This window comes from Zea mays, chromosome 4 (assembly GCF_902167145.1).
Source record: "Zea mays cultivar B73 chromosome 4, Zm-B73-REFERENCE-NAM-5.0, whole genome shotgun sequence".
NCBI lineage: Eukaryota > Viridiplantae > Streptophyta > Magnoliopsida > Poales > Poaceae > Zea > Zea mays.
In genome coordinates, this window is record NC_050099.1 from 243,249,419 (window position 1) to 243,273,110 (window position 23,692).

General features: G+C 42.2%; 3 protein-coding genes across 3 annotated transcripts; 2 read left to right on the top strand and 1 right to left on the bottom strand.

Annotated features, from left to right (window-relative positions):
• The first annotated feature begins 510 nt into the window (after positions 1-510).
• LOC103654861 (intracellular protein transport protein USO1) lies at positions 511-3,707 on the top strand. The gene is made up of 2 exons (XM_008681683.4): positions 511-893; positions 1,299-3,707. Exons 1-2 carry the CDS (start codon positions 801-803, stop codon positions 3,519-3,521), a joined length of 2,316 nt encoding a protein of 771 aa, XP_008679905.1. The 5' UTR covers positions 511-800; the 3' UTR covers positions 3,522-3,707.
• A 5,959-nt stretch (positions 3,708-9,666) lies between these two features.
• LOC103654862 (pyrophosphate-energized vacuolar membrane proton pump) lies at positions 9,667-16,232 on the top strand. Its single transcript, XM_008681684.3, has 8 exons — positions 9,667-10,201; positions 12,716-13,290; positions 13,462-13,841; positions 14,031-14,117; positions 14,209-14,539; positions 14,768-15,178; positions 15,261-15,320; positions 15,455-16,232. The coding sequence occupies exons 1-8, from the start codon at positions 9,673-9,675 to the stop codon at positions 15,659-15,661; spliced, it is 2,580 nt and encodes an 859-aa protein (XP_008679906.3). The 5' UTR covers positions 9,667-9,672; the 3' UTR covers positions 15,662-16,232.
• Positions 16,233-18,129: 1,897 nt separating this feature from the next.
• On the bottom strand, positions 18,130-21,255 carry LOC100283058 (nucleolin). Its single transcript, NM_001155960.1, has 4 exons — positions 21,076-21,255; positions 20,657-20,793; positions 18,872-18,924; positions 18,130-18,769 (listed from the first exon to the last, which is right to left on the bottom strand). The coding sequence occupies exons 2-4, from the start codon at positions 20,771-20,773 to the stop codon at positions 18,409-18,411; spliced, it is 531 nt and encodes a 176-aa protein (NP_001149432.1). The 5' UTR covers positions 20,774-20,793; positions 21,076-21,255; the 3' UTR covers positions 18,130-18,408.
• Positions 21,256-23,692: the final 2,437 nt, after the last annotated feature.

The window sequence follows — 23,692 nt, forward strand, 5'->3', positions numbered from 1 at the left end:
TGATAATTTATGGACTAAAATGAAATAAAATGAATTGACTAAAAATTAGTCCCTAGAAACCAAACATCTCCTTTGGTTTCTAGGGACTAATTTTTAGTCACTATATATTTTTTATTTTAGTTTCTAAATTGTACTTTCCATATTTGACAATTTAAAGATTAAAATAAAAAGACTAAAAATTAGTCTTTACAAAATTAAACATCTCTTTAAGGCTTTATCTGAATACCCTCGTATTCACCCTAATCCACGTGTATTGAGGTGGATTGAAATGTAAATTAGTTTAATTTACGCTTCAATTTATCTTAATAAATGTGATTGAGATAAATACGAGAGTAGTAAGCCATAATATGTTTTCATTAGATGTAGGATTGTTTTTTCGCGTGGACGCTGCATGATGTTCGTCTGACTTGGTAAGCCAGGTATGGACGGACCACGGATTTAGCAAATTTACAAGAAAATTCCCTCTCCTAACAAATACGTAGGAAATCTCGGAAATACGCAGAAAAGAGGACGTCAAAAGGCAATTTTCTTTTCTAAGATAGGGAAAAAGTGTGAAAAAGACAATTTCTCATCAGAAAATGGAAAACACAAGTCTCCAGTGCTCCTCGCGTGATCGCATCCACGCTTCGCTGCACTCCATACGCGGCCGGGAGCTCCCCCGGTTCCACCACCTCCTCACCTCATCCGTCTGAAGCCGCCGCTTTTGCCTCGACCTCGCCCGCAGTCCGCGATAGCGCGGGTTGCCACCCGTCCGATCGCGCCCGGACGACCGCGACCCCCTCCCCTCATGTTCCGCGGCCATGCCCCTCTCCTCCACCACCTCGCCGTCGGCGGGGGCGGCCGCCGCCGCCGCAGTGCGCACCGCTTCGCCGCCTCGCCGCATCGCCACCCACGTGAGCATTCTTGTACCTTCACTGATTCTTATAAATTATCATGCTGTGTTGTCACGGTATCGGGTTGCTGAGCTCAGTGGCGATTGTGTTCTTGGATGCCTTCCGAATTGCGGTCTCGTGTAGACGTCCAGTACCTTTTTTTAGTTGTGTTTAACTGAAGATAAAAGATGAATTTTCGGATTCCTAACCCGTACTCTTTTGGTACCTTTCTCTTCGCCGGAGTCGATTTTATGGTGGTAGGTTCGTGCGCAGTTCAGATTAATCAAATCCATTACCAAAATTCGGTCGAGTGAAGATAGCTGTGTATTTTTCTTTAGCCCGTCTGAACTCTTCTAATTAAAGCACAATTCGTGTGCATTATCCTAATAGCGCCCCCACGCGTTTTTTTTCCTTGTAAACTCCCAGGTTTTGTTCAGGCAGAAGCTAGGCATTCCGGCGGGGTTCCAGGCTCAACATGTGAAATGTTTACCTCATTTGATCAGATCTATTGTAAGAGGTGCTAGATCAGATATCACTGACGGTGACAATGGAACAACTGAGCCCGCGAGGGAACTATTGGAGCGTCTGTTTGCCAAGACAAAGAGTCTAGATCCAAGCGCTTCTCAGGGTAGGGAACTGAGCATGAGCATTGAGGTCCTGAAGACTGAGTTTGAGGCTGCCTTATCAATCCTAAGGAAGAAAGAGAAGGATCTTCGTGATGCGGAGAAGAAAGTCTCCGTGGATAGGTCAAGGTTGAACCAGACGAAGCAGGACCTCGATCAGAGGGAGGAGGACATCATCAAAGCATACTCGAGGCAACATGAAATGGAGAAAGCACTGATGAAGGCGAGCAGGGATTTGACTCTACAAGTCCGACAGATCAATAACCTGAAGGTTATGATCGAGGAACAAGACAAAAAACTTGTTAGTTCACAAGACGCACTTTCTAAGAAGGTTATTGAAGTGGATAAGCTTAAACAAGAGATGCTGAAGAAGAATGATGAAGTAGCTTTGCTGCATTCAGAGATCGAGTCCAAGGAACAAGAGCTTCTTGTAGCTAATCAGGCCATTGCACGTCAAGAAGCAACAATTAGGGAGCTTCGAAGTGAAACTAAAAGAAAGGAAACTGAGGTTGAGAGATTAAATGAATTGGCGAAAGCTAATGAAGACAAACTGAAATTTGCAGAACAGGAACTTGAGAAGCAGAATTCAGGATGGATTGCAGCACAGCAAGAGTTAAAGGAATTGGCACAAATGGCATTCAAGGATAAAGATGATATCAAGAATACAATCAATGACTTCAAACGGGTGAGGTATTTGCTGGATGCTGTGCGTTCTGAACTAATAGCTTCAAAAGAGGCTTTAACCTTCTCACGCAAGCAAGTAGAAGATCAAGCGGCACAGTTGAGTAACCAAGTGCAGGAACTCACAGACCAAAAGGCACTGATTATTTCTTATACCCGGAATCTGGAAGCTGCCCAGCTGGAGATTCAAGGAAAGTCAAATGAGCTCAGTACTGTACAATCTCGTTGTAGTGAACTTGAATCTCAGTTACTTGAGGAAACGGAGAAGGTTGAGTTCCTAGAGGCTATGTTAACCAAAGAAAGGGAGATCTTGGAACAGAAAACTAAGGAAGTGGCGTTCCTTCAAGAGGAGGTAGTTCAGAAGGAGAAGGATTACTTCAATTCACAAAAGCTTGTTGAAACAAAAGAGACTGAGCTGTTAGAGGCGAGGCATGAAGTCGAAGATATGAAATTGAAGGTGGATTCCATACAATTTGCTGTTCGAGAGAAGGATTTGGAGCTTCTGGAGGCACAAAGAAAACTTGATGAAGTTAACAGCGAAGTTGTTGAACTTCAGCAGCTGATAAATAGCAAGGAGGATCAACTGGTCCAAGTTAGAACTGAATTACAGGATAAAGAGCAATGCATACAATTGATGCAGGATGAATTGGATAAGATGAGATTAGGACGCTCGCAAGCTGAATCTGTGGTTCAAAAGATAGTCGAGCTTACTAGCAATCTCATAGGTTCTGTCAAAGGCGAAGAATTCAACATTTATAACTTGCTGGATGATGAAATTTTAAGCACGAGCACAGCCCTTGAGTACAGTTTGCATAAGCATAACCAACTGGAGGCTGACATAGACATGTTAAAAGAATCCCTGCGACAGAAGGACATGGATCTGACTGCTGCTTATAAAGCGCTTGACGCCAAAGATCGAGAGTTGAAGGCAGTAGTTGGAAGGTTAGATGTTAGGGACAAGGAACTAGACAAGTTGGAAGAGCTATCCATAGACCCCTATGGCACCAGGAAACTGTCTAGAGTTGCTGATGAGGCAACCGAAGACAACATTGCTGGTGAAGCGGAGCTCCAAAAGCATGAGATGGAATCTGTGGAGATGGAGGCACTAGCTGCTAGCACTATGTTGAAGAAGCTTGCGGATGTGACTAAGAAATTCTTGAGAAGTGGTAGAACTGATTCTGGTACCAATTTAGATTCAAACGTTAGTGAAGGTGCTTCTGAATTGGAACCACAAAGGAAACTTAATGTGATTCTCGAGGCTAAAAAGGAGATTGTCGGGCTATTTTCTTTGACAGAAGAGCTCGTCACTGGTGCTCAAACGAAGGACGATGATGAGGAACCATAGCATCATAAGTTCATAACTGAACATATAACTGCATCATGAATGTTATGCATGTCAACTGGAATGACGCAGCTGAAATTGTTACCATCGTTTCCTTTCCTTTTGGGGCTCAGGATTTCTTTATGTTCTTTTGGTTCATGGATGGCATCGCAAAATGAAAAAAAAAGATTGTTTAGATTTTGGTTAAAAGGATGATGATTGTGCACTTGTGCTGCTGGATCTCGGGTGTTTACATCATATTTCAGCAAATACATTAGAGCAAATTTTCTGAAAACAAACTAAACAATGATTAAGCAGCATAGGTTATTAGGGTCGACTCTGCGGTAGGCTACAATTAAGCAACGCGACAGACACAAGTGTACAACATCTTCCGACCTTCTCACGTCAATCAATATTTAGTATTCGTCCAAACAGACTGTTGCGCGACCACGAAGAGATTATTACCAAAAAATCAAAGAGACGCAACAAAAGAACGAGAATAGAGATTTATCTATAACGTATATGTATTTGGATAAAAGTAAATATGACACAAGAATATGAAAAATGTCTTCCTGAAACATCGTCGACAAACCTTAAAGCCTGAGATCGTGATGCGTGGATAGGGACGACAGAAAATCTCGTGGCGCTGTGGTTATACAGCGCATTGCAACTGAGGAGCGATTGGACTCTCATCAGCTTCCTCAGCTCCTTTTAAAGGAGGAAGATGTAGTAAGAAAAAAAAATCATGTCAAACATTATCAAAGAGAAATACAGTAATGCATGCTTTAACTGTAGGGACTTATATTTCAAACTTTACTTTATAACATAAACTATGCAGTGTATAGTGTAAAATAGTGTTTTATATAACCATATCATAATTTTGTTGGCTACATAGGCTTCAAACGTGTCTAAATAGCTATCTCATTTAAACAATATAGAAACCATAGTAACTCACAGAGACCTAGCTAATTTGAAGTTCCTGTTTCGACTAGGTTTTTCTGGTGGATTTGTGCTCTTCGCCATCATTTGCAGGTAAAGATGTTGGGTCGTGTATTATTTTTGGACGCATCCAATGATCGCGGGTTGGCGCATGTGGAACTTCGTTGATTTTTAAAACGTTGGAGTAGTACACGAAGACATGTGCTGTATGAATCTTATGGCACATAGAGGTGGACCCAGAATAAAATGGGAGTGAGATCACTCTTACCGTAACAAGCACCAAAATGTAAGCCTAGGATTATCTAAGTTTAACTAAGCAGACTATGATGAAATTCTATACTCTACCATTGCAACCGAGAAATGAGCAAGGGCATGTGCCCTCGCTCACTACTACGTAGGTTCGCCTCTGATGCGGTATGTTACACATATATTTTTGAATAATCGGCAGTCAAATTTTACAACGTCTGGATTTTAAAATTCTAATAGCATCCTCAAACGAGGTCATTATAAGTACAGGTACAATGATGTCACGAAAAAAAAATAGATGAACTGAACAGAGGAGAAGCGCATGGACGGATGACAACGTATGTTAGAGAGCACACGCGACATGGCCCGCAGCCCAGTGGGCTCCCGGCTAATGTGCTTCCAAAGCCCTCTTTTATAAAAGAAGATTAATATAGTGCCTACGATAGTGCATTTTGTCTGAATTGGTACACATACAGCCTACCACACACGTGGCATAAGGATCTCGTCTTGTTATTAATAATCATTGAAAACCAACTAGAAATCTAGATATTTTTTTGTTTTTAATTATATTTTAGATAATTTATTTTGTATCGCTGTGTATGAGCGGGCTTATTTTTTATGACCATCGAATATAACATTCATTCATTAATTTGTTGCTAAATACACATTGTTCTCGATCTATATGATGGCATGACATATATGTATGCTTTAGGCGATTTTTATGCATCAATATTGATTGAAGCAGATAGTTTAGGAACATAGACATAATTCATGTGATTTGGACATTTTTTATGATAGCATATATATACCGTTACTTAGGATGCTAATTTGTATTGCTTCTGGTAGCAGCTAACATAGTAGATCCAATATCTATTCTTAACGATGGTTAGAGTTTTAGTAAATTGGTGAGTAAAATTTTCTAATCCTATAAGAATTTCTAGAGTTTATATTTTTATGCATCAGCTCATCTACAGCTTCACTGACATTCTTTTTTTCTTCTTCTTTTGCCTGCTTAACTGACACGATGTTATTTATTTATTTATCTATTTATTTATTCAGATACGCCTCCGTGAGCTCCGTAACCCTGAAACCTCATGGTCATGGCTGTCACCTGCTAGTTCGCTGGATGCAGGATTGTGATCCTTGGCGATGTCAAGAGCCCATGCTAAATTAGCAAAAGAGATGGATGCATCTGAGAAGGACGCACCAGATCTCTGCCCAGCCAGATTGCACAAAGCTGCAGGCGTGATCCTGATGAGGTTTAAGGGAAAAAAAAAGGTAAGGATTCTACATAATCTCCTCTCATCCATCGACACACACGACAAGTAAAAACGCCTTGAGTTGCAGAGATGGGTAAAATAATCTATTCATGCATACTGCGACGATCAGCGACCTTATCAGTCTCTGTTTCTTATTCCTGATCACTCTAGTCTCCGCATTATCTTGAATTAAAAAACAACAACAACTCTACGTGTTTTGTTTAGGAGCAAGGATACCTAACAAAGGAGCTTTGATTCGAATCATCTCTCCGGTATTCTTGCTCACAAACAATCCCTAACGAATACCTAACAAAAGGACGCTGATCCTTCGACCAAACATGGTGCAAGCACAGATTCTCCTGCAAATTTTTTAAAAAAAGGGCGCGGCTGCTCGATCTCCTGAACAAAGATAGATTAGAGCAGCGTCCAAAAAAAAAAAACGCCAGAATTTAACACGCGTCACTACGAGTTCCTCGTCCAGCTCTCTTTCGGTGCACGGCTCAATTTAACACGCCACGCGCCCACGCGTGGCAGCTTCACTTTCTGACCACGTGTGGAATACAGCAGCAAGTAGAAGAAGGTCATGACATGAGTGGTGATGAGTGCCGTTCTGAACTCCGACGAGTTCAGCACAGTTTCTCAGCTTTTTCAGGTGTCGCGTGGCTCGTGAACCTTTTGTCGTCGGTGGGAAGTGAAAAGAAGAGCTTGTTTACTGACTGTGCTGTGGTTTAAACTGATAAAGAAAGGTAATAAACTGATCAAGAGAGAAAGGTAAGGTTACGATCGTGCATATAGACGTACAAAAAATACCGTTCTACACCGTTCACGGAGAAGGATTGACTAATATTTGTGAGGAGTCGTACCAAACAATTAATTGTCTAAGTTACCGTCACAGATCTCCTTCTCTTTGAGACAGTGGTGGCCCTGAGGGTGGGGCAGAGGGGCGGTCGCCCTGAACCCCCGAATTCATAGGGTCCAATTCTACTCATGTGATCCAATAGTCCATTAACAAAGTAATAAATATCTAAATATGTTAGAAGAAAATTTAAAGATGATACTACAATATATATAAATATTTTTAAATTTATTTTAAGTGTTTAATTATTAATATTTATATATTAAAAATAATTTGAAGGACCTCTATTTAAAACTTTATCCTGAGCCCCGGTCCCCTAAAATGTTTGGACCGCCACTGCTTTGAGAGATCAAAAGATAGAACCGAATAGGAGGAGTCTGAAAAAGATAGGATCCATTCGAAGGGTCATTCTGTACGCGTTTATGTTATATTATAAATGCCCTTTTTGTTTCTTCTATCTCTCGTTGCCTCTGCCTGAATTTGTTGTTGCCGCCTGGACGAACTTTGTGACCTGAAACTGCTTATCCACATTGTATGTTATGGCAACGGTGTTTTTTTTCAACAAACAGCAGTTTCATGCACTTCAAAAGAAAAAACACACACACACACACAGTAGTCATGCTGTTGGGTTTGTTGCTAAATCGCCTTCTGGTGCCTCTGTGTGTGATACGAAGATCGGCTAGAATGACACGTGCTCTCCATGTCAAATCAGCTGCTCCCTCCAACCTCACAAATATACGGCGCGGTTAAATTTCTTTTTTTTTTCTTCAAAGGTTTAGGCATTCGTCTGATTCATATTCATTCGAAAACTTAAAATTTCTAGTCACGCTCAAACTAAAACAAATAGCAATACAATACATGGTAATTCATCTTTTTTTAATATAAGACGAGTGACTAAATTTTTAGGACATATCCGTGAATTGAGTTAATGTAGTGTTCGGTTGAAAAGCCAAGTAGAATGGAGCCGTTCTGTCACAGTTTTGTTGCTGTTTGGTTACAAAGTAACTAGAACGGAATGACTCTAATTAGGAAATATTCTCTTCAGATCCGGAACCATTCCGCTCCAAAAAATCAACCGGACGGAGCCGCTCCGTTCCCATCCCGCTCTCACAGTCACGCTCTGTTCCGTTCACTCTACAACCAAACAAAAAACAGAGCCGCTCCGTTCCAGATTACCAAACACAGAACAGAGCGGCTCCGTTCCTAGAATCAGGGATGAAACAGCTCTGTTCTACTTGGCTTATCAACCAAACACTACCTTATTTATTTTTATTTTATATGTAACGTACTCACACAGTCATGACAGTAACAACAGGATTAGGATTGATTCAGTGTGGAAGCTGTCTAGTAGCAAGTAGGTCGGTGGTTTCAGCAAAACTGGAAAAGATTGTTGGGTTTGGACTCCTGACATACTGCTTGGTTTGCAGCTGCGATTCCGCAACTGTCGTCGCGGTAGCCGCAGGCCCGCAGGTAAGGCTGTCCGCAGCGTGCGCGGCGAGCCGCCCCTCCCTTTGCACAGTGCATATATAGGGTAGCTTTTGAAGTGCAGCGAGTGGCCAGCGCCAGCGCTAGCGCAAAGCATATTTAAAGTCCGCTAGATCCAGGGTGTACTGTAGCACCACTCAATCCTCTTCATTTCACTTTTCTCCCAAACAAGCCCCAAAAGGATCGGGAAGCACGCCACCCATCCAACAACAACGGCCTCGCCCTTTTCGCACGTCAGCGCCTTCCTTTCTTCACTGCCGTTTCGATGACCACGCTGTCGTGTAACACAGCTGTCGGGCAGTGAGGTCACAAGCTGCAACCAACCGCAGGGATTCTCTGTTTTTTTCTTTTGACCCGCGACCCCCAGTCTGCTGAGGTCCTTGTTTTTTCTTGATTTCTCTTTGTTTTTCCTGATGTAATAAATAGTGTCTAAAAAGAAAGGTAATCATATATTATTGATAGTTGTACCCTATAAGATTTAAATGGTTAGCGACGTCTTGAATATCTAGCTTTACGTATACGTGTATGAATATAGATCGGATGATATCCAAAACCATTTCGGATTTTAGTTGTCATGGATCGAATTCGAAGAAACCGACGAGTAATATCCGTATCATTTACGAGAGGAGGTACAACTCTCGTCGAAACCGGAACAAAAACACACAAAATGACTGGGTTATATTTTATATGCTAGTCAAGAAATATAAAACAAATCCGTGGCCGTTTTTACGTAAATGAATAATGTGAATTTAGGAATCTTTTCTCCAGGGCCGTGCCTGAGGCAGGGCGGGAGGGGCGGCCGACTTGGGCCCCCATCTCCCAGGGGCCCCACCGCACACAAAGTCCAATAGAAATATAGGATAGAAACGGATATTATTCACGATACCAATATATTCTTGAGTTTGTTAGGAAAATGGATTGCTATCCTAATATATTTGTTGCTTATCGGATATTATTTACTATATCAATAATTGTGGCATCAGCTGAAAGGAGCTTCTCAAAGCTTAAGTTATTGAAGAATTATTTAAGGTCTACAATGTCTCAAGAAAGTTTAAACGGGCTAGCAACTTTATGTATTGAGAAGAAATTATTATATGATGTCAATATTGAAACCATCATTGATTTTTTTACATCTAGAAATGTTAGAAGACATTTTTAAGTTGATCTCTACAATATATTTGAGGTAATAATATTACTACTATTTTTTACTGCTCAAGTCTTTCTGTGGTACATCAAGTATAATTAGTTGATATATATAATAGTAAAAAATAGTTTTTATGGTGTTGGGGCCTCTATTTATAATCTTGTCCCGGGCCCCTCAAAAGTCAGGAACGGCCCTGCTTTTCTCATAAAAAACACAAAGAAAGTTTTAAAAATTGTAGACAAAAAAATGATAAACCGAACGCCCGATAATACCCTTCTACCAAATACCAACGCATTCACTCATCAGTCATCACTCACCTTTGCACACCTCGCTGCTTCGTCTTCCTTCCCGTTCTTTTATAAGGCCCCGGCCCCGGGCTGCGCCGCCGCTCGCCTCTCCTCCCTTCCCTTCCCCGTACCGTGTCACTCTCCTCCCCGGTTCGTCGTGCGGAGGGCCAAAGCTTCGAGGAAGCAGAACCCTAGCGCTAGCGCTGTTGGAGTAGTAGCCTACGCCCTACGGCCGATGGCTGCGGCGGCGATCCTGCCGGAGCTGGGGACGCAGGTGCTCATCCCGGTCGCGGCGGCCGTGGGCATCGCCTTCTCGGTGCTGCAGTGGGTGCTGGTGTCCAAGGTGCGGCTCGCCCCCGAGCGACGCGCGGACGGCGGCGGAGCCGTCAAGAGCGGCCCCAGCGACTACCTCATCGAGGAGGAGGAAGGGCTCAACGACCACAACGTCGTCGTCAAGTGCGCCGAGATCCAGAACGCCATCTCCGAAGGTGAGAAGCCGAGCGCTGGCTAGCTCTGTGTTTTTCTCTGGTTGCACTTGCACATGCTCTCTCTCGCGTTTTCCCCTCTTATTACTCTTCGTTTGAGTTCGATACGCTACGCCTACGCGCGCGGGGTTTTGCTGGATGCTCCGATTAATATAAGGTCTTAGCGTTGTTTGAGTAGGATTCTGTTGTAAATGGTCGAAACCTTACGTGCTTTGCTTAAGCACGAGTTAATGCTCTCTGGATTTGATTTTCGATCGAGGAAAAGGATCGTGGGAAATTCTTTTATGTTCTTATAACATATAGTCATATACATATATTTTTTTTATGACGAACGACAACGACTCTATTTAACGATGATCTTCCAACCACCTCTGTTATGGAACCAACTTTGATTTTTGGTTTGCTTGCTATGTGACGAGACGGTTGGAGGAAACAATCATGTGTTGCCTTGCTCGGTGATGTGAGAACGTTGTGCGTGCGTACGCAAATTTCTTACAGTTGGACGGGAGACTTTTAAGTAATTGTTACCTTTAATAGAGGAGGAGACTGCTTGTTTGGCAAAAAAAAAAAAAAACGAAAGGTAAATGCGTTACTCTTTTAGGGCTACTTTGAAAGCTTAAAGATTTTTCTGGGGTAATTTCCCCTCAAACTCCGGGAATGGGATTTAAATTTCCATTTTTTTTTCTGATGAAGTTTATTGTACATTTTTTAGGGTGCGCTGGGGGTAGCCGTGTGGGAGGGGCATGTATGGATTGTTAATGATAACTTAATACTGCATAGTGTTCCAGGCTAGTTGGATCTACACAAGGAATTAAACTATCTGTTGTTGGTACTTTATGCAGCAGAGGTTACACTAATCTTCAATTAATTTAAACCCTAATCCTCGGAGGAACAGCTAATTCTAGTCCACCTATATATATCCTTTGGAGGTATCTTTTGGGAATGTGCGGGCATGGTCAAAATTGGTCGTATAATTTAGTCCTATTGGTCAGAAGCTACCTGTGGGGTAACAGCTGAAGGGATATGTTTATAGCAGTCTGAGAAGTCCAGGAGTGGGGTTGTGTAGATAAAGAGATAAGTTGTCGCAGAACGTGGTCCTCGCTACTCAAATCTTCACTGCAGCTGATATTAAATTATTAACTGTAGTCTGTCCATACTTCATCTTGCGGGAACCACATGGTTCACATCCTGCCGCTTTGGTAATTTCATAATTCATTGATATCCTTGCATGGTCCACATCTTGTGCGGGGAAGTACTGATGCAGATGAACATTTGCACATTGGCCCCGCATGTTCTCTTAAGGCATCCGTTGAAAGAACCGTTGTGTTTTTGTATTGTGTTCCAGTAACATTTCAGACCTATTTGTTAATATGTCTTGGCAGTGGTTATCTAATAATATGAAGGTAACAATAAATATGTGGTATCTATCTATCTTTCTGAATTAAGGATAGGATGATATTCCATATTCGTTGCTGATGAAATCTGGGAGCAATAATCATATAGATCTGTGAAATCTGGGAGCAATAATACCCCCCCCCCCTAATTACTGAACTATTTTTACATTCACTACTTGCTGCCTAGTTTGGTAAGAGCTTATATAAAGTAAGCCCACTTAATATGGACATTTTTAAAGTTTGGTGGATTAGATTTGGTTGGTTCCCAACTTCCTGTTGCAGCACCAGTTACCTACGCCATGTTGTAGTTGCGGGATTAGTCTTGATGGATAAGTTTTTGTTGGTCCTCGTGGTTTTCATTTAAATTAGCACTGAACTAATTTGCTCTTAGGGCAGCCGTCAGTCTGTCTTTATTTACCCTTTGTCTGTAGTTTTCTGTTCCAGTTGGTTTGATGTTGACTCATGTCCCTGTGCTGTCTCTGACTGTGATGGCATTCAAAGTGGAAAACTAGTAGTAGGTATAGTCGGAATCATAATCCGACTTGTTTTTTTTTCAGGATGCCTAACAAAGATACATAATTGAGTGACTTATACACAGTCTAAAGAGTGAAGTCTCTACCTAAGATGGGTTTTGATTGATCAAAACCATTCATGCAAGTGAAGGGACTGATGAAATTTCTGTGTGTTAAAAATAGGAAAAAGAATTGTTATATCTTGATATGATAACTACATATTTATGACAGAACTTCATTTTATAAAATTTATCTTCCTCATATAGGATCGAAGAGCTGTTCCCATTTGGGCCCGTTCTATAGTGGGCCATGCACATAAAAATAGAGGGTTTGCCATTCCCTGATTTTTCGCTCCATTATATCGCTGATGTGGTGAATGAGTGGCAATCCTCAAGCACCAGAATGGGGTGGCAAATCCTCGAACCTGCCTTATTTTAGAGTTGCTTGGGATTCAATAGCATCAACCTCGACTTTTTTTGTTACTTCAGAGTCCATGTTGTTCTGTGGCATGCTTTGCTCATTTCAGTTTTTTTTATTTAGCAAGCCATAATACACTGTCTGTAACTACTAAACTCACTTTGTGATCCTTTTCCTTACTTTTTTGTGAACAGGAGCTACATCTTTCCTTTTCACTGAGTACAAGTATGTTGGATTATTCATGGGCATCTTTGCAATCCTTATATTCCTCTTCCTTGGGTCCGTCGAGGGATTCAGCACAAAGAGTCAACCTTGCCACTATAGCAAGGACAAGACTTGCAAGCCTGCCCTTGCTAATGCCATCTTCAGTACTATAGCTTTTGTGCTTGGTGCGGTCACCTCACTGGTTTCTGGTTTTCTTGGAATGAAGATAGCAACTTATGCTAATGCCCGGACAACTTTAGAGGCCAGAAAGGGCGTCGGGAAGGCATTTATTACTGCCTTCCGATCTGGTGCAGTTATGGGTTTCCTGCTTGCTGCCAGCGGTCTTTTGGTTCTTTATATTGCTATTAATTTGTTTGGAATTTATTATGGCGATGACTGGGAAGGTCTTTTTGAGGCTATTACTGGTTATGGCCTTGGTGGTTCTTCTATGGCTCTTTTTGGCCGTGTTGGTGGTGGTATTTATACCAAGGCTGCTGATGTTGGTGCCGACCTTGTGGGGAAGGTAGAAAGAAACATTCCTGAGGACGATCCAAGAAATCCAGCTGTAAGAATTCATTGACTTGAATTGTGAAAACTTCAAGTTCTTAAGTGATATCTTGCTACACTGCAATTGCATAGTGTTCATATTTGCTTTCGGTCATAGCTTATAGCTAGCATTCTGCTTGGACTGGTGTCTGCGCTGTGGTGTAAGAATGGTCTCTTGATGTACTTGCAGGTCATTGCTGACAATGTTGGTGATAATGTTGGAGATATTGCTGGAATGGGATCAGATCTCTTTGGCTCATATGCTGAATCGTCATGTGCTGCTCTTGTTGTGGCCTCGATCTCGTCTTTTGGAATCAACCATCAATTTACTCCAATGGTGTATCCCCTTCTTGTCAGCTCTGTTGGTATTATAGCATGTCTCATAACAACGCTGTTTGCAACTGATTTCTTCGAGATAAAGGCTGTGAATGAAATAGAGCCTGCTCTCAAGAAACAACTTATAATATCCACTGTTGTGATGACCATTGGCATTGCGCTCATCAGTTGGCTTGGTCTTCCATACACCTTCACCATTTATAACTTTGGAGCCCAGAAGACAGTGCAAAGCTGGTACATGCAAACAAAATTTGATTGGCCATTGAAGTTTTTAGCATAAAGTTAACATTACAATATTTCTTTGCGTTAAATTTATCAGGCAACTGTTCTTATGTGTTGCAGTTGGTATTTATGCTGGGCTAATTGTTGGTTTTGTTATAAAGTAACTTATATTTCAATCTCATACTAATTTAAATTTATCAGGCAATTGTTCTTGTGTGTGGCGGTTGGTCTCTGGGCTGGCTTAGTCATTGGTTTTATTACTGAGTACTACACAAGCAATGCCTACAGGTATCTAGAATCTTTTCTTGCCAGTGAGTATGATGGTAGCATTCCTTTGTTTGCTTCCAATGTATGACGTATTTGTTGTTTTGTGTTCCAGCCCTGTACAAGTTGTTGCTGATTCCTGCAGAACTGGAGCTGCCACTAATGTCATTTTTGGGCTTGCTCTGGGTTACAAATCAGTCATTATCCCAATTTTTGCTATTGCGTTTAGTATCTTCCTTAGCTTCAGCCTTGCTGCCATGTATGGTGTTGCTGTGGCTGCTCTTGGAATGCTGAGTACCATTGCCACAGGCCTTGCTATTGATGCCTATGGCCCTATCAGTGATAATGCTGGAGGCATAGCTGAAATGGCTGGGATGAGCCATAGGATTCGTGAGAGAACTGATGCTCTAGATGCTGCAGGAAACACCACTGCTGCAATTGGAAAGGTAGACTACATGCTTATCTTATTAGAGTTTCATGTGATTGCACACCGAACTAAAGATTTTTCAGTTTTCCTCGTTTTTTTTCCATTGACAAATGCCAGCTAGAGTCCATACATAGTTGAAATCTTGCATATGCTTTCATTTAAGAGCTTGGACGCCCCTAGAAACTTTTAGTATTTTCTATTTACATAATTTTGCTAGAAAAATTCTCTCATGGTTTTGCATTTGCAGGGTTTTGCTATTGGCTCTGCAGCCTTGGTATCCCTTGCACTCTTCGGTGCCTTTGTAAGCCGGGCTGCTATCTCCACTGTTGATGTTCTGACTCCTAAAGTGTTCATTGGGCTTATTGTTGGTGCTATGCTCCCATACTGGTTCTCGGCAATGACCATGAAAAGTGTAGGCAGTGCTGCACTCAAGATGGTGGAGGAAGTCCGCCGGCAGTTCAACACCATCCCTGGGCTCATGGAGGGCACCACAAAGCCTGACTACGCAACTTGTGTCAAGATCTCAACGGATGCATCCATCAAGGAGATGATCCCCCCAGGTGCTCTTGTTATGCTGACACCACTGATCGTTGGGATTTTGTTTGGGGTTGAGACCCTCGCTGGGGTCCTTGCTGGTGCCCTTGTCTCTGGTGTTCAGGTTGGTGGGAGTTCCTCTCAAATTTCGGTACGATAATATAGTCGCATCTGAATTCTTCCTTATTACATTTCACCATTTTCAGATTGCCATTTCTGCATCCAACACTGGTGGTGCCTGGGACAACGCCAAGAAGTACATTGAGGTAAATTTACACGCAGACTTTACTGGGCCTTCGTTTCCCTGCCTGAACCTGCATTATACCTTCTCTAAAAAGCAGTTTTTTTCCCAAGAAAAACGCCTTTTATTTAGAACTTTTTGGTCTCTGGTTTTGCTCAGGCTGGAGCTTCAGAGCATGCCAGGACCCTTGGCCCAAAAGGTTCTGACCCTCACAAGGCGGCTGTCATTGGTGACACCATTGGAGATCCTCTCAAGGACACGTCTGGCCCCTCCCTCAACATTCTCATCAAGCTTATGGCGGTTGAATCCCTTGTCTTCGCCCCCTTCTTCGCCGCCCATGGTGGCATTATCTTCAAATGGCTCTAAAGATAGCGACAACGTTAGTTAGTCGCAAGAGAAAGGCCGCAGTTCTGCGGCTGCGAGGGGAATAGAGCAGTATGTCAGCTATACAACATCTATGGCATGTGCTTTGCTCCTCCACTTGATTATAGCCCCCGTTGTGTGTTTCGGTTTCTGTTTTCCTGGAGTTTTTGGTTCCAGGCTTCCGACCATGTTTTGATCCCATAAATTCTCCTCCAGCCTTCGAGCAACTGAGTCCATCTTCGTAAGTCATCAGCCCTAGCCAGACATTGAAGCATCGGAAAACTTTAAGGGCTTGTTCGTTTTGGTGATAATCCACATGTATTGGGTGGGATTGAGCCGGTTTAAATCCATAACAAGTCAAAATACATCTCAATCTCACCCAATACACTTCAATACACATGTAATATCAATAACCGAACAAGCCCTAATAGTTTTTAGAGATATGGTGATGATTATGATGATGATTAATCTCAGTTTTTTTCCTTTGAAAGTAATTAGCATGGTCTTTGCTTGAGATTTTGTTCTCTTTTCAAAACGATATGCATGCGAAATGGAGGTGATGTTTTTTTTTGAACGGTTGTTTCAAAGCAATATGAAAACATAAAGGTAGTGATGTTCTTCAAAACTGCTGTTTAGATCATTATTAAATGTGATAGCAAGAGTTGTCTTTGACAAAGTTTGGTTTAGTGAGAACCATTTAGATTATATAGATTATGTGAAACTTTTTTTTCTCGGACACGTAGGAGATCTATCGTATCCTAAAGAAACTAACATACAGAGGAGCTGTTAGGAAAGTTATCCCTTTTGCTACTGCTGCCTCCCAGAGATGTCTTTCTTCACCAGCTAGAATCTGAGCAGTCGTGATATTATGTGAAGTAACATCAAACACACATTTGTTTCTATGAATTCAGATGGTCTATGCCCCCCCACCAGAATAATCAAGCTATTTAATCCCATGTCAATTGTTCATCCACCAAGTCATTGTCACTACTAGACCTGAGAATAAAAACGGAATACCGAAACCGAAATTTAGTACAGTGTTCAGTTTCTACTTTCTAGTGCGGTTTAAACCGAATTGTTACTGTCCAAGTTGCACCTGTCCGTGGGCTGGCCATGCGAGCTTGCTGCTTTCAGTCTTCTCACGCCAAAGTCACCAGCCACGGCCCGCGGGACGCTAGATCGCCGGCCTAGGAACCAAGCAGACAGCAAGCGTTTAAACAATACGTACACAATTGTTGCACGGGTTTCAGCCTCATTGGATTTAAGGCCTGTTTTAGGATAACTCCAGCTCTAGAAAATTTGGTAGAGTTAGAACGTGTTTGGCATTATTCCAGAGCAAAACATCAACAAAGAGGTGACCAGAGCCTATCAAACACCATAACTCTTGTAAACTCTATGAGTTCTTGGAGCTGAAGTACAATTTTTTGGAGTACATCTTTTGTTGTCCCGAAAACTAAAAAACAGCCTAGACATGAAATTTGGAGTTATTCATCACTGGTTATGAGAAATCAATCTAACTCTAGAGAATACCTGCTCTATCCAGAGTTTTGGAGTAGAGATGCTCTAGGGTAGAGCAGATCATACCAAACACGCCTCTAGTGAAACATGTTATTAGATGCTCTAGAAAATCGTGAAGCTGGAGCAAGCCTTTAAAATTAAAGATAAGTAATTTTGTTTATTATTTAAATTAAAGAAATTTTTAAATAAAAATATTTAAAAATGATATTATAGCTACGGCTCCACACTGAGTTGGAACCTAGAGTCATCCCAAACAGCTCCTAAGCTTCATTGGCTCAATCCCATCATCACGGTTTGGTTCACGTGTTCATATTTAGTGATCCTACACAATTGTTGTAGGTTGACATAGCAATCCTAGAGAATTTTGTTGGTGGTTTATTGAGGCTCGAATGTTTTATATTCCTGTTCAATGCATGGGTTTTTGTTCAGCAGCTGGCACAGCTGCACATAAAGTTCGGTTATTTTGGTTAAACCGAAAATGAACCGAACCATACGGTTAATCGAAAGTTCGGTTTTCCTTTTTCTAAACAGAAACCTAAATTAAAAAAAAACGAAAAACCAACCCGAAGTTTCTTGGTTAACTGATTGCCTACCAATCCAAGAAACTAATGGCTGGTTGACGGGAACCAAAATTGACTAGAGAACCAAAATGGGCTAGAGAAGAGAAGACACAGGACACTAAAAGACAAGACACAGAACACACATTATGCAGAACTTTAAACACGCAGTTTTTGTGGCCTCTGGTGCAGTGATGTCTGGCATGCTGAAAACCTTGTCATATAGGGAGAAAAGATTCTCTCCGAAGCACTGTTTTGCACTTTATACCTAAATTCTAGCAAAAAAACACACTGTTTTGTATTGTAGATTATATTGTTCACAGAGTAGAGTTTAAATATGGGTACGCTGCTGGAGATTCATCCAGAAATTCTGATCTATCCTTGCAACCAGGCATAACGTACCACGACCATCAGGTTGCACAAGAACATTGTTAAATTGCAATACAAAACTTAGGCAAACACAATTTAGAAACCATGATAGCAATCTGAGATACATGATTAAAGGAATGGTTTAATAGTACATGCACAATTAAATGTTTCTTTTTTGTTTCCAAACTAGGCTATGAATTGTCCACGACCAAGCTAAAAAACTCTACCCACTAAACAGTAAACTGCTGCGCAGGGACGAACAGGCAGCATTCCTGCGTGTAAGCAACCACTCGTCGCAGCCGTTGATCATTTCCTCTTTTTAGTAGGTGGTTGGGGGACTTCATCATCATCATCATCCTCTTCAGATTCTTCCTCCTCTTCCTCATTGCCATCGTCCCCATCATCGTCGTCGTCGTCATCATCCTCTTCATCCTCTCCACCATCATCTTCGTCGTCATCGCTTCCCCCTTCGCCATTGGCTGCAGGATCATCATCATCTCCATCGTCATCTTCCTCATTCTCATTGTCATCTGATCCCTCATCACCACCATCATCTTCCTCCTCGTTTTCAGCATCATCATCGTCTCCTTCATCATCATTATCATCATCGGACTCTCCATCATCTTTGTTCTCAGGATTAGTTTCATCTTCGCTTTTGCCCAGAATCCTTGGGGAAAAGGAGACATACATTCCTCAGCTTTGGGAGACAAGTGACCATGACAATAATAATGCACTACATATTTTTGCATTATGCACCAGATGGGCATACCTAGTAATCAAATTCTGGTCTCCACCAGATGTAAAGATTTCATTATGCAGAATCTGGACAGCAAAATCAAAACAGTACCCAGAGTATTAGCTAAACAAGGTATATTCCCAATTTTAAGTGCACAAACAATAAAAGTTGTTTTTGTTGAAAAGGAAAAAGACATAAACAACATCTTCAGGCCAAACAGTCAACAAATTTCAAAGTCAGTTAAGGGCACCAATTGCAACCAATATACTTTTTAGTAAAAATCCCCACAAGCAAATTAATAATGCTACTAATATTTCTCATAACAAAACTGATCTCAAATCATGTATCGTGCTCCTTTTCCAAATAATGACTGGGCTACATACTAATGCGGTCATTTGGACCATGGAAACAACTAAAGTACGGAGCAACTAAAACACAGATAGTACAGATCTCAAAAGCTTGGCCAAAATATCAGCAGAAAACAGAGAAGCAGGTCACCCAATGTCTGTTGACATCAGAAAAGTGAAGTTAGGTACATGACTTGCAAATCTCCAAGATTAGCTCAATGGTTTTTCATGGGCTTTGTAGGACATAAGAAACATCTGAGGAAGTAAATAAATGGTAGATCCTTTGCAATTCCATCATTAGCACAGAAGATATTCGAAGGCGTCATATCATATTATTATTTCGCTAGATATAAGCACCACTAGGTAAGCAGTAAACATCAAGGCCTTTGGGCAAGAAAACACATTGCATTTCTGGACCAAACTACAAAATATCTCCGACAACCCTGTTTTTATTGAACTTGAAGGCAAACGAGGTTCAGTGGTTATACCTAGCACATCAAATAGCACAGATTCATCTCTAAACTGAGTAACCATAAAACATAATTTGTTATCCAAGCAACACACCAAGTCACCAACTCATGGCTTGCATCAGCTTATTTTATCCTGTATTGAATATATATCCCATATGGATACAGCATGGATACGCAATGGACACATATCTGTGAAGCATCTGTAAAAAAATAAACCAACAATAATCCAGATACTCTTTACTGGTATGTTGGGCCTGTTTGATACGTCAATCCGATACAGCTCAGCCCACCAACAGCTTGTTGGATAACTCTCAGACTTCCCACGCCTGCTGCCTCCCTTCTCCCATAACCCTACACAAACCACAGCCACCACAACGCCCTCTACACCCACACGTGAGAGCTCCTCCATGGCGCTGCGAAGGCAGTGGCAAGGTCCTCCACTCCACTGCAGTTCACGTGAAGGCAAGGCCAGCGAGATCCTCGTGACCAAGCAGCGACACATAATGGTACTGCAGAAGGTGGGGTAACGGTTGTGCTCGTGCTAGGCTCGTGCTAGGCAGACACGGTGCAAGACGACCATAGTGGGGCTCAGCTCAGTTGCTACCACAATCACTGGCCATGACATGGGGTCAGTTGCTTCTCAGAGCCATGGCAAGGCCTCCTACATCCTCTAGTGACTGTGGACCAGATATCATACCTGTGCTTTTGGGTGGGGCATACAAGGGGAATATTTTCAACCCCAGCCCGAAATTCACTCCCACAGGGAGTTGAACCTAAGATCCGAGAAGCGGTACTGAGCCACCTAACCAACCTAGGTCAGGAAGACAGAAACGCTCCAACTTCATAGCCCCCCACCCCCCACCCCAAAAAAAACGTCCGTGGGAAAAATGCCCTACACATTCATTATCTACTGATCTTACAGAATACAGCTACTGCACAGAGATTTGCTGTAACGGTTTAGCAAGATTTCTTGTAAGGCGTGAGAAAAGAGAAACTTTTACCATGGCAAGGAGCCCAAGTAACCTTGGCACCTCCAAGGCAACCTGGGTAATTATAAGCGAGGCCAAATCAGCGGCCTTGTGGCCGCCATGGTTATTGCTCCCAAACAGCGCCTCCATACCCAAAGCAGCTATGATTTCTACAACAAGACAGAAATTCAGTACACAAATAATGGAAAAACAGGAGAGAAAAAAAGATGGCAGAAATTTGGAACTTTCGGAGCTAATAAAGTGAGATCTACGATAGAACCTACGGTCAGGGGCGGACAAAGTAGAAGGTCATGAGTGTACTCATGTACACACACAAAAAAATGCATAAAAATCCAAGCTTACTCAGATCAGATCCGAACACAAGCAGCTTAAGTTAGGGTTCGGGTGCTCGGTTTCGCATGGCAGGAAGGGAAGAGAAGGGGTGTGCGTACCTGGTGGGTGCTCGTCGCCGGCGAATGAGACGACGAAGATAATGAAAGGGAGTGACGAAGACCTGGAACCTGGCGTAGGGCGGCAGAGGCGGCGGTCACCCAGTAGCCTCACTAGGAGAAAGCGCGACGGGGAGTTGGGGAGGCGAGCAACACAGGAGAGAGGACATGCGGTATGCGTTCGGCGTTCCCGGTCCCGGCCGAGGTTTTCGGTCCGTTTCTGAACTGGGCCCATATTGGGCCAACGCCGGCCCGACACGCTGAGGTGGAGGCCCCTAAAATAATTTTTTTCCCTTTCTAAGGATTTCGATTAAAAAAAACTAATTTAGGAAAAGTTTGTATTCGTGCAATGGATCCACATCCTCCACCGTCATCCTCGGTGTCGGGAAAATGAAAATTTGAATGTGTCCTTTATCTCGAAAAATCCAATAATAGCGAACATTTATCTTATCTTTATTAGCACTTTCTCGACATGTTAGATTTAAGATTAATAAAATCATCTACTTATGTATATAATTGTCGATGTATACGCCGCCTATCTCTAAAAAAGCATAACGTTATTAATTAAAAAAATATGAGCATCACGCTGAGGCTGATGACGAAAAAACTGGCCAATATTGACCGTGCTAACGCTTGGAGAGTGTGGAGAAAGGCCGCTGGCGGCGCGAGTGAGTAGGAGCTAGGTCACAGGGAGGGAGAGTAGGTAGAGATACAGAGTTAGTGTGCGTGTGAGGGATGAAGGATTATCCAAATAACATTGGTCATTAAATTTGAGTAAATAAGATAAATAAGTATTATCTAGCGATCTGAACCGTTGATTTTGATAGTGTGTTCATGTGTTGATGCAATTTGTTTGGTGGATTTATAGAAGGTTATAGGTATAGAGGTGATTTGGTCGGTGGGTTTTGCAAAGTTGAAAATGGTGGGATATACGGGGGCATAGATAAACATGTTAAACCATTAGAAACATATACAAATAAAGGTATGATTAGTAGGAAAAAAAGTGTTGTCTTTGTTAAGGTCTTTCTTGTCTCCCTCATCCCATATTGTCTTTGCTATATGTGTTTCCTTTGTCATTTTGGAGTTTTACTAAAATGGTTGGCAATCCTCTGTAGTACACATAAGATATCATCTAATGTACTTCAACAAATAATAATATCATATTAAAGATATAGTCTATCGACCTTAAGGAAAGACAACACTCTCGGCTGCCGTCAAAATGTGCTCAAGGATCTCATCTCATGAGATTAAGGCCATGTTTGTTTCGGATTATAATCTCTCTAGATAGGTGAACAAACACCTAGATTATGGGTTCAGATTATATAATCTAAAGCTTACATTATGATAATCTCATAATCTTCTCAAGAGTAGCTTATTTGATATTATTATTGGCAAAAGACCCACTACCCATGGTTATGTAAATAGAAATTACAATATATGTCATCCTTCTTTCATCACCTCAAATAAATAAATAAGGGTACTGCTGTCTTTATGAATAATCTACATTTGTATAATCTAGACTACCAAACAACTACATATAGATTATAATATGATAGATTATAATCTAGATTATATAATATATAAACTAAAACAAACAGACCCTAAGAGCAACTGCAACAAATCCCAAAACATCTATTCTCAAATCCTATTTTTTGGGGGAAAAAAGAAAAAAAAATACTCGCAACAGTTTCCTACTACATCTCCCCATTCTGCTGCAGGCGTAAAGTGTCGTCCTGCTCCTACCGGGCTTGCGGCGAATATATCCACCCCGCCGAATCTTCTCTATGTCATCCACTCCGCCATCTACCTACCTGTCGCACGTTCCTGTTGCTCGACCACCGGCGCATCGCGGGTAGGGCGAGGGCCTCTGTCCGTTCCTGTCGTCGCCATGTGAGCTGTGGGTGACATCGATGACCGGCGAACGCTTTGTGAGGGACCCGACCCATTTGGTATACGCTGGCCCAACTGAGAGGATATATACAAAGAGCAGCAACAGTTGAAAGGGGATAGCTGGAAACAAACGAAATATGTTCTTATTCCTTACCAAGTTATCTTAGTTCTATACTACATTCCTCTATTTCTTCTACCTCTCGTTGTAATCGCTACCAGTTCTTCTACCTTCCGTTGTAATCGCTACCAGTTCTTCTACCTGCTGCTATAATCGCTACCAGTTTTGAGTTGAAGCAATACATACCGCAAGCAGGTTGTTGACAATTGGTATCAGAGGCTGTTGATCTCTGGGCAATCTCGCTACGCTATCCACCTTCCGTCGAGCCGTGCGACCATGACGGGTGCGACTGATTCCAGTCTGGCAGGGGCGATGGAGGCGCGATCGTAGGCGATGGAGGCGCAGTCGCAGGCATTGGCGACTCAAGCCCGCTTGCTTCAACAGATCTGCGATCTCCTTGATGCTCAGGATAGCCATTGGGGAGTGCTCGAACGGACGGTGTCCAGCAACGTCACCTCCATCGACCCCGACGAGGTGCTCAACAACCACCGCGTCAGCGAGCCCATCGCCACCTTCGCATCTGCGGCCGATGCTACCTTCTCCAGCACTGCTGGCGTCGAGTGTGGCATGATCCATAGCTACGCGGCTGCCAACACCGAGATAGCCGACAAC

Bases quoted from the DNA above. Each gene is read 5' to 3' on its own strand.
- LOC103654861 (XM_008681683.4), top strand. From the start codon at position 801: ATGCCCCTCTCCTCCACCACCTCGCCGTCGGCGGGGGCGGCCGCCGCC. The intron at 894-1,298 runs GTGAGCATTCTT...GTAAACTCCCAG, and splicing joins CTCGCCGCATCGCCACCCAC to GTTTTGTTCAGGCAGAAGCT.
- LOC103654862 (XM_008681684.3), top strand. From the start codon at position 9,673: ATGATAAACCGAACGCCCGATAATACCCTTCTACCAAATACCAACGCA. The intron at 14,540-14,767 runs GTAGACTACATG...TTGCATTTGCAG, and splicing joins CCACTGCTGCAATTGGAAAG to GGTTTTGCTATTGGCTCTGC. The intron at 15,321-15,454 runs GTAAATTTACAC...GGTTTTGCTCAG, and splicing joins ACGCCAAGAAGTACATTGAG to GCTGGAGCTTCAGAGCATGC.
- LOC100283058 (NM_001155960.1), bottom strand. From the start codon at position 20,773: ATGGAGGCGCTGTTTGGGAGCAATAACCATGGCGGCCACAAGGCCGCT. The intron at 18,925-20,656 runs GTAAAAGTTTCT...TTTGCTGTCCAG, and splicing joins TACTTGGGCTCCTTGCCATG to ATTCTGCATAATGAAATCTT. The intron at 18,770-18,871 runs GTATGCCCATCT...CTTTTCCCCAAG, and splicing joins GACCAGAATTTGATTACTAG to GATTCTGGGCAAAAGCGAAG.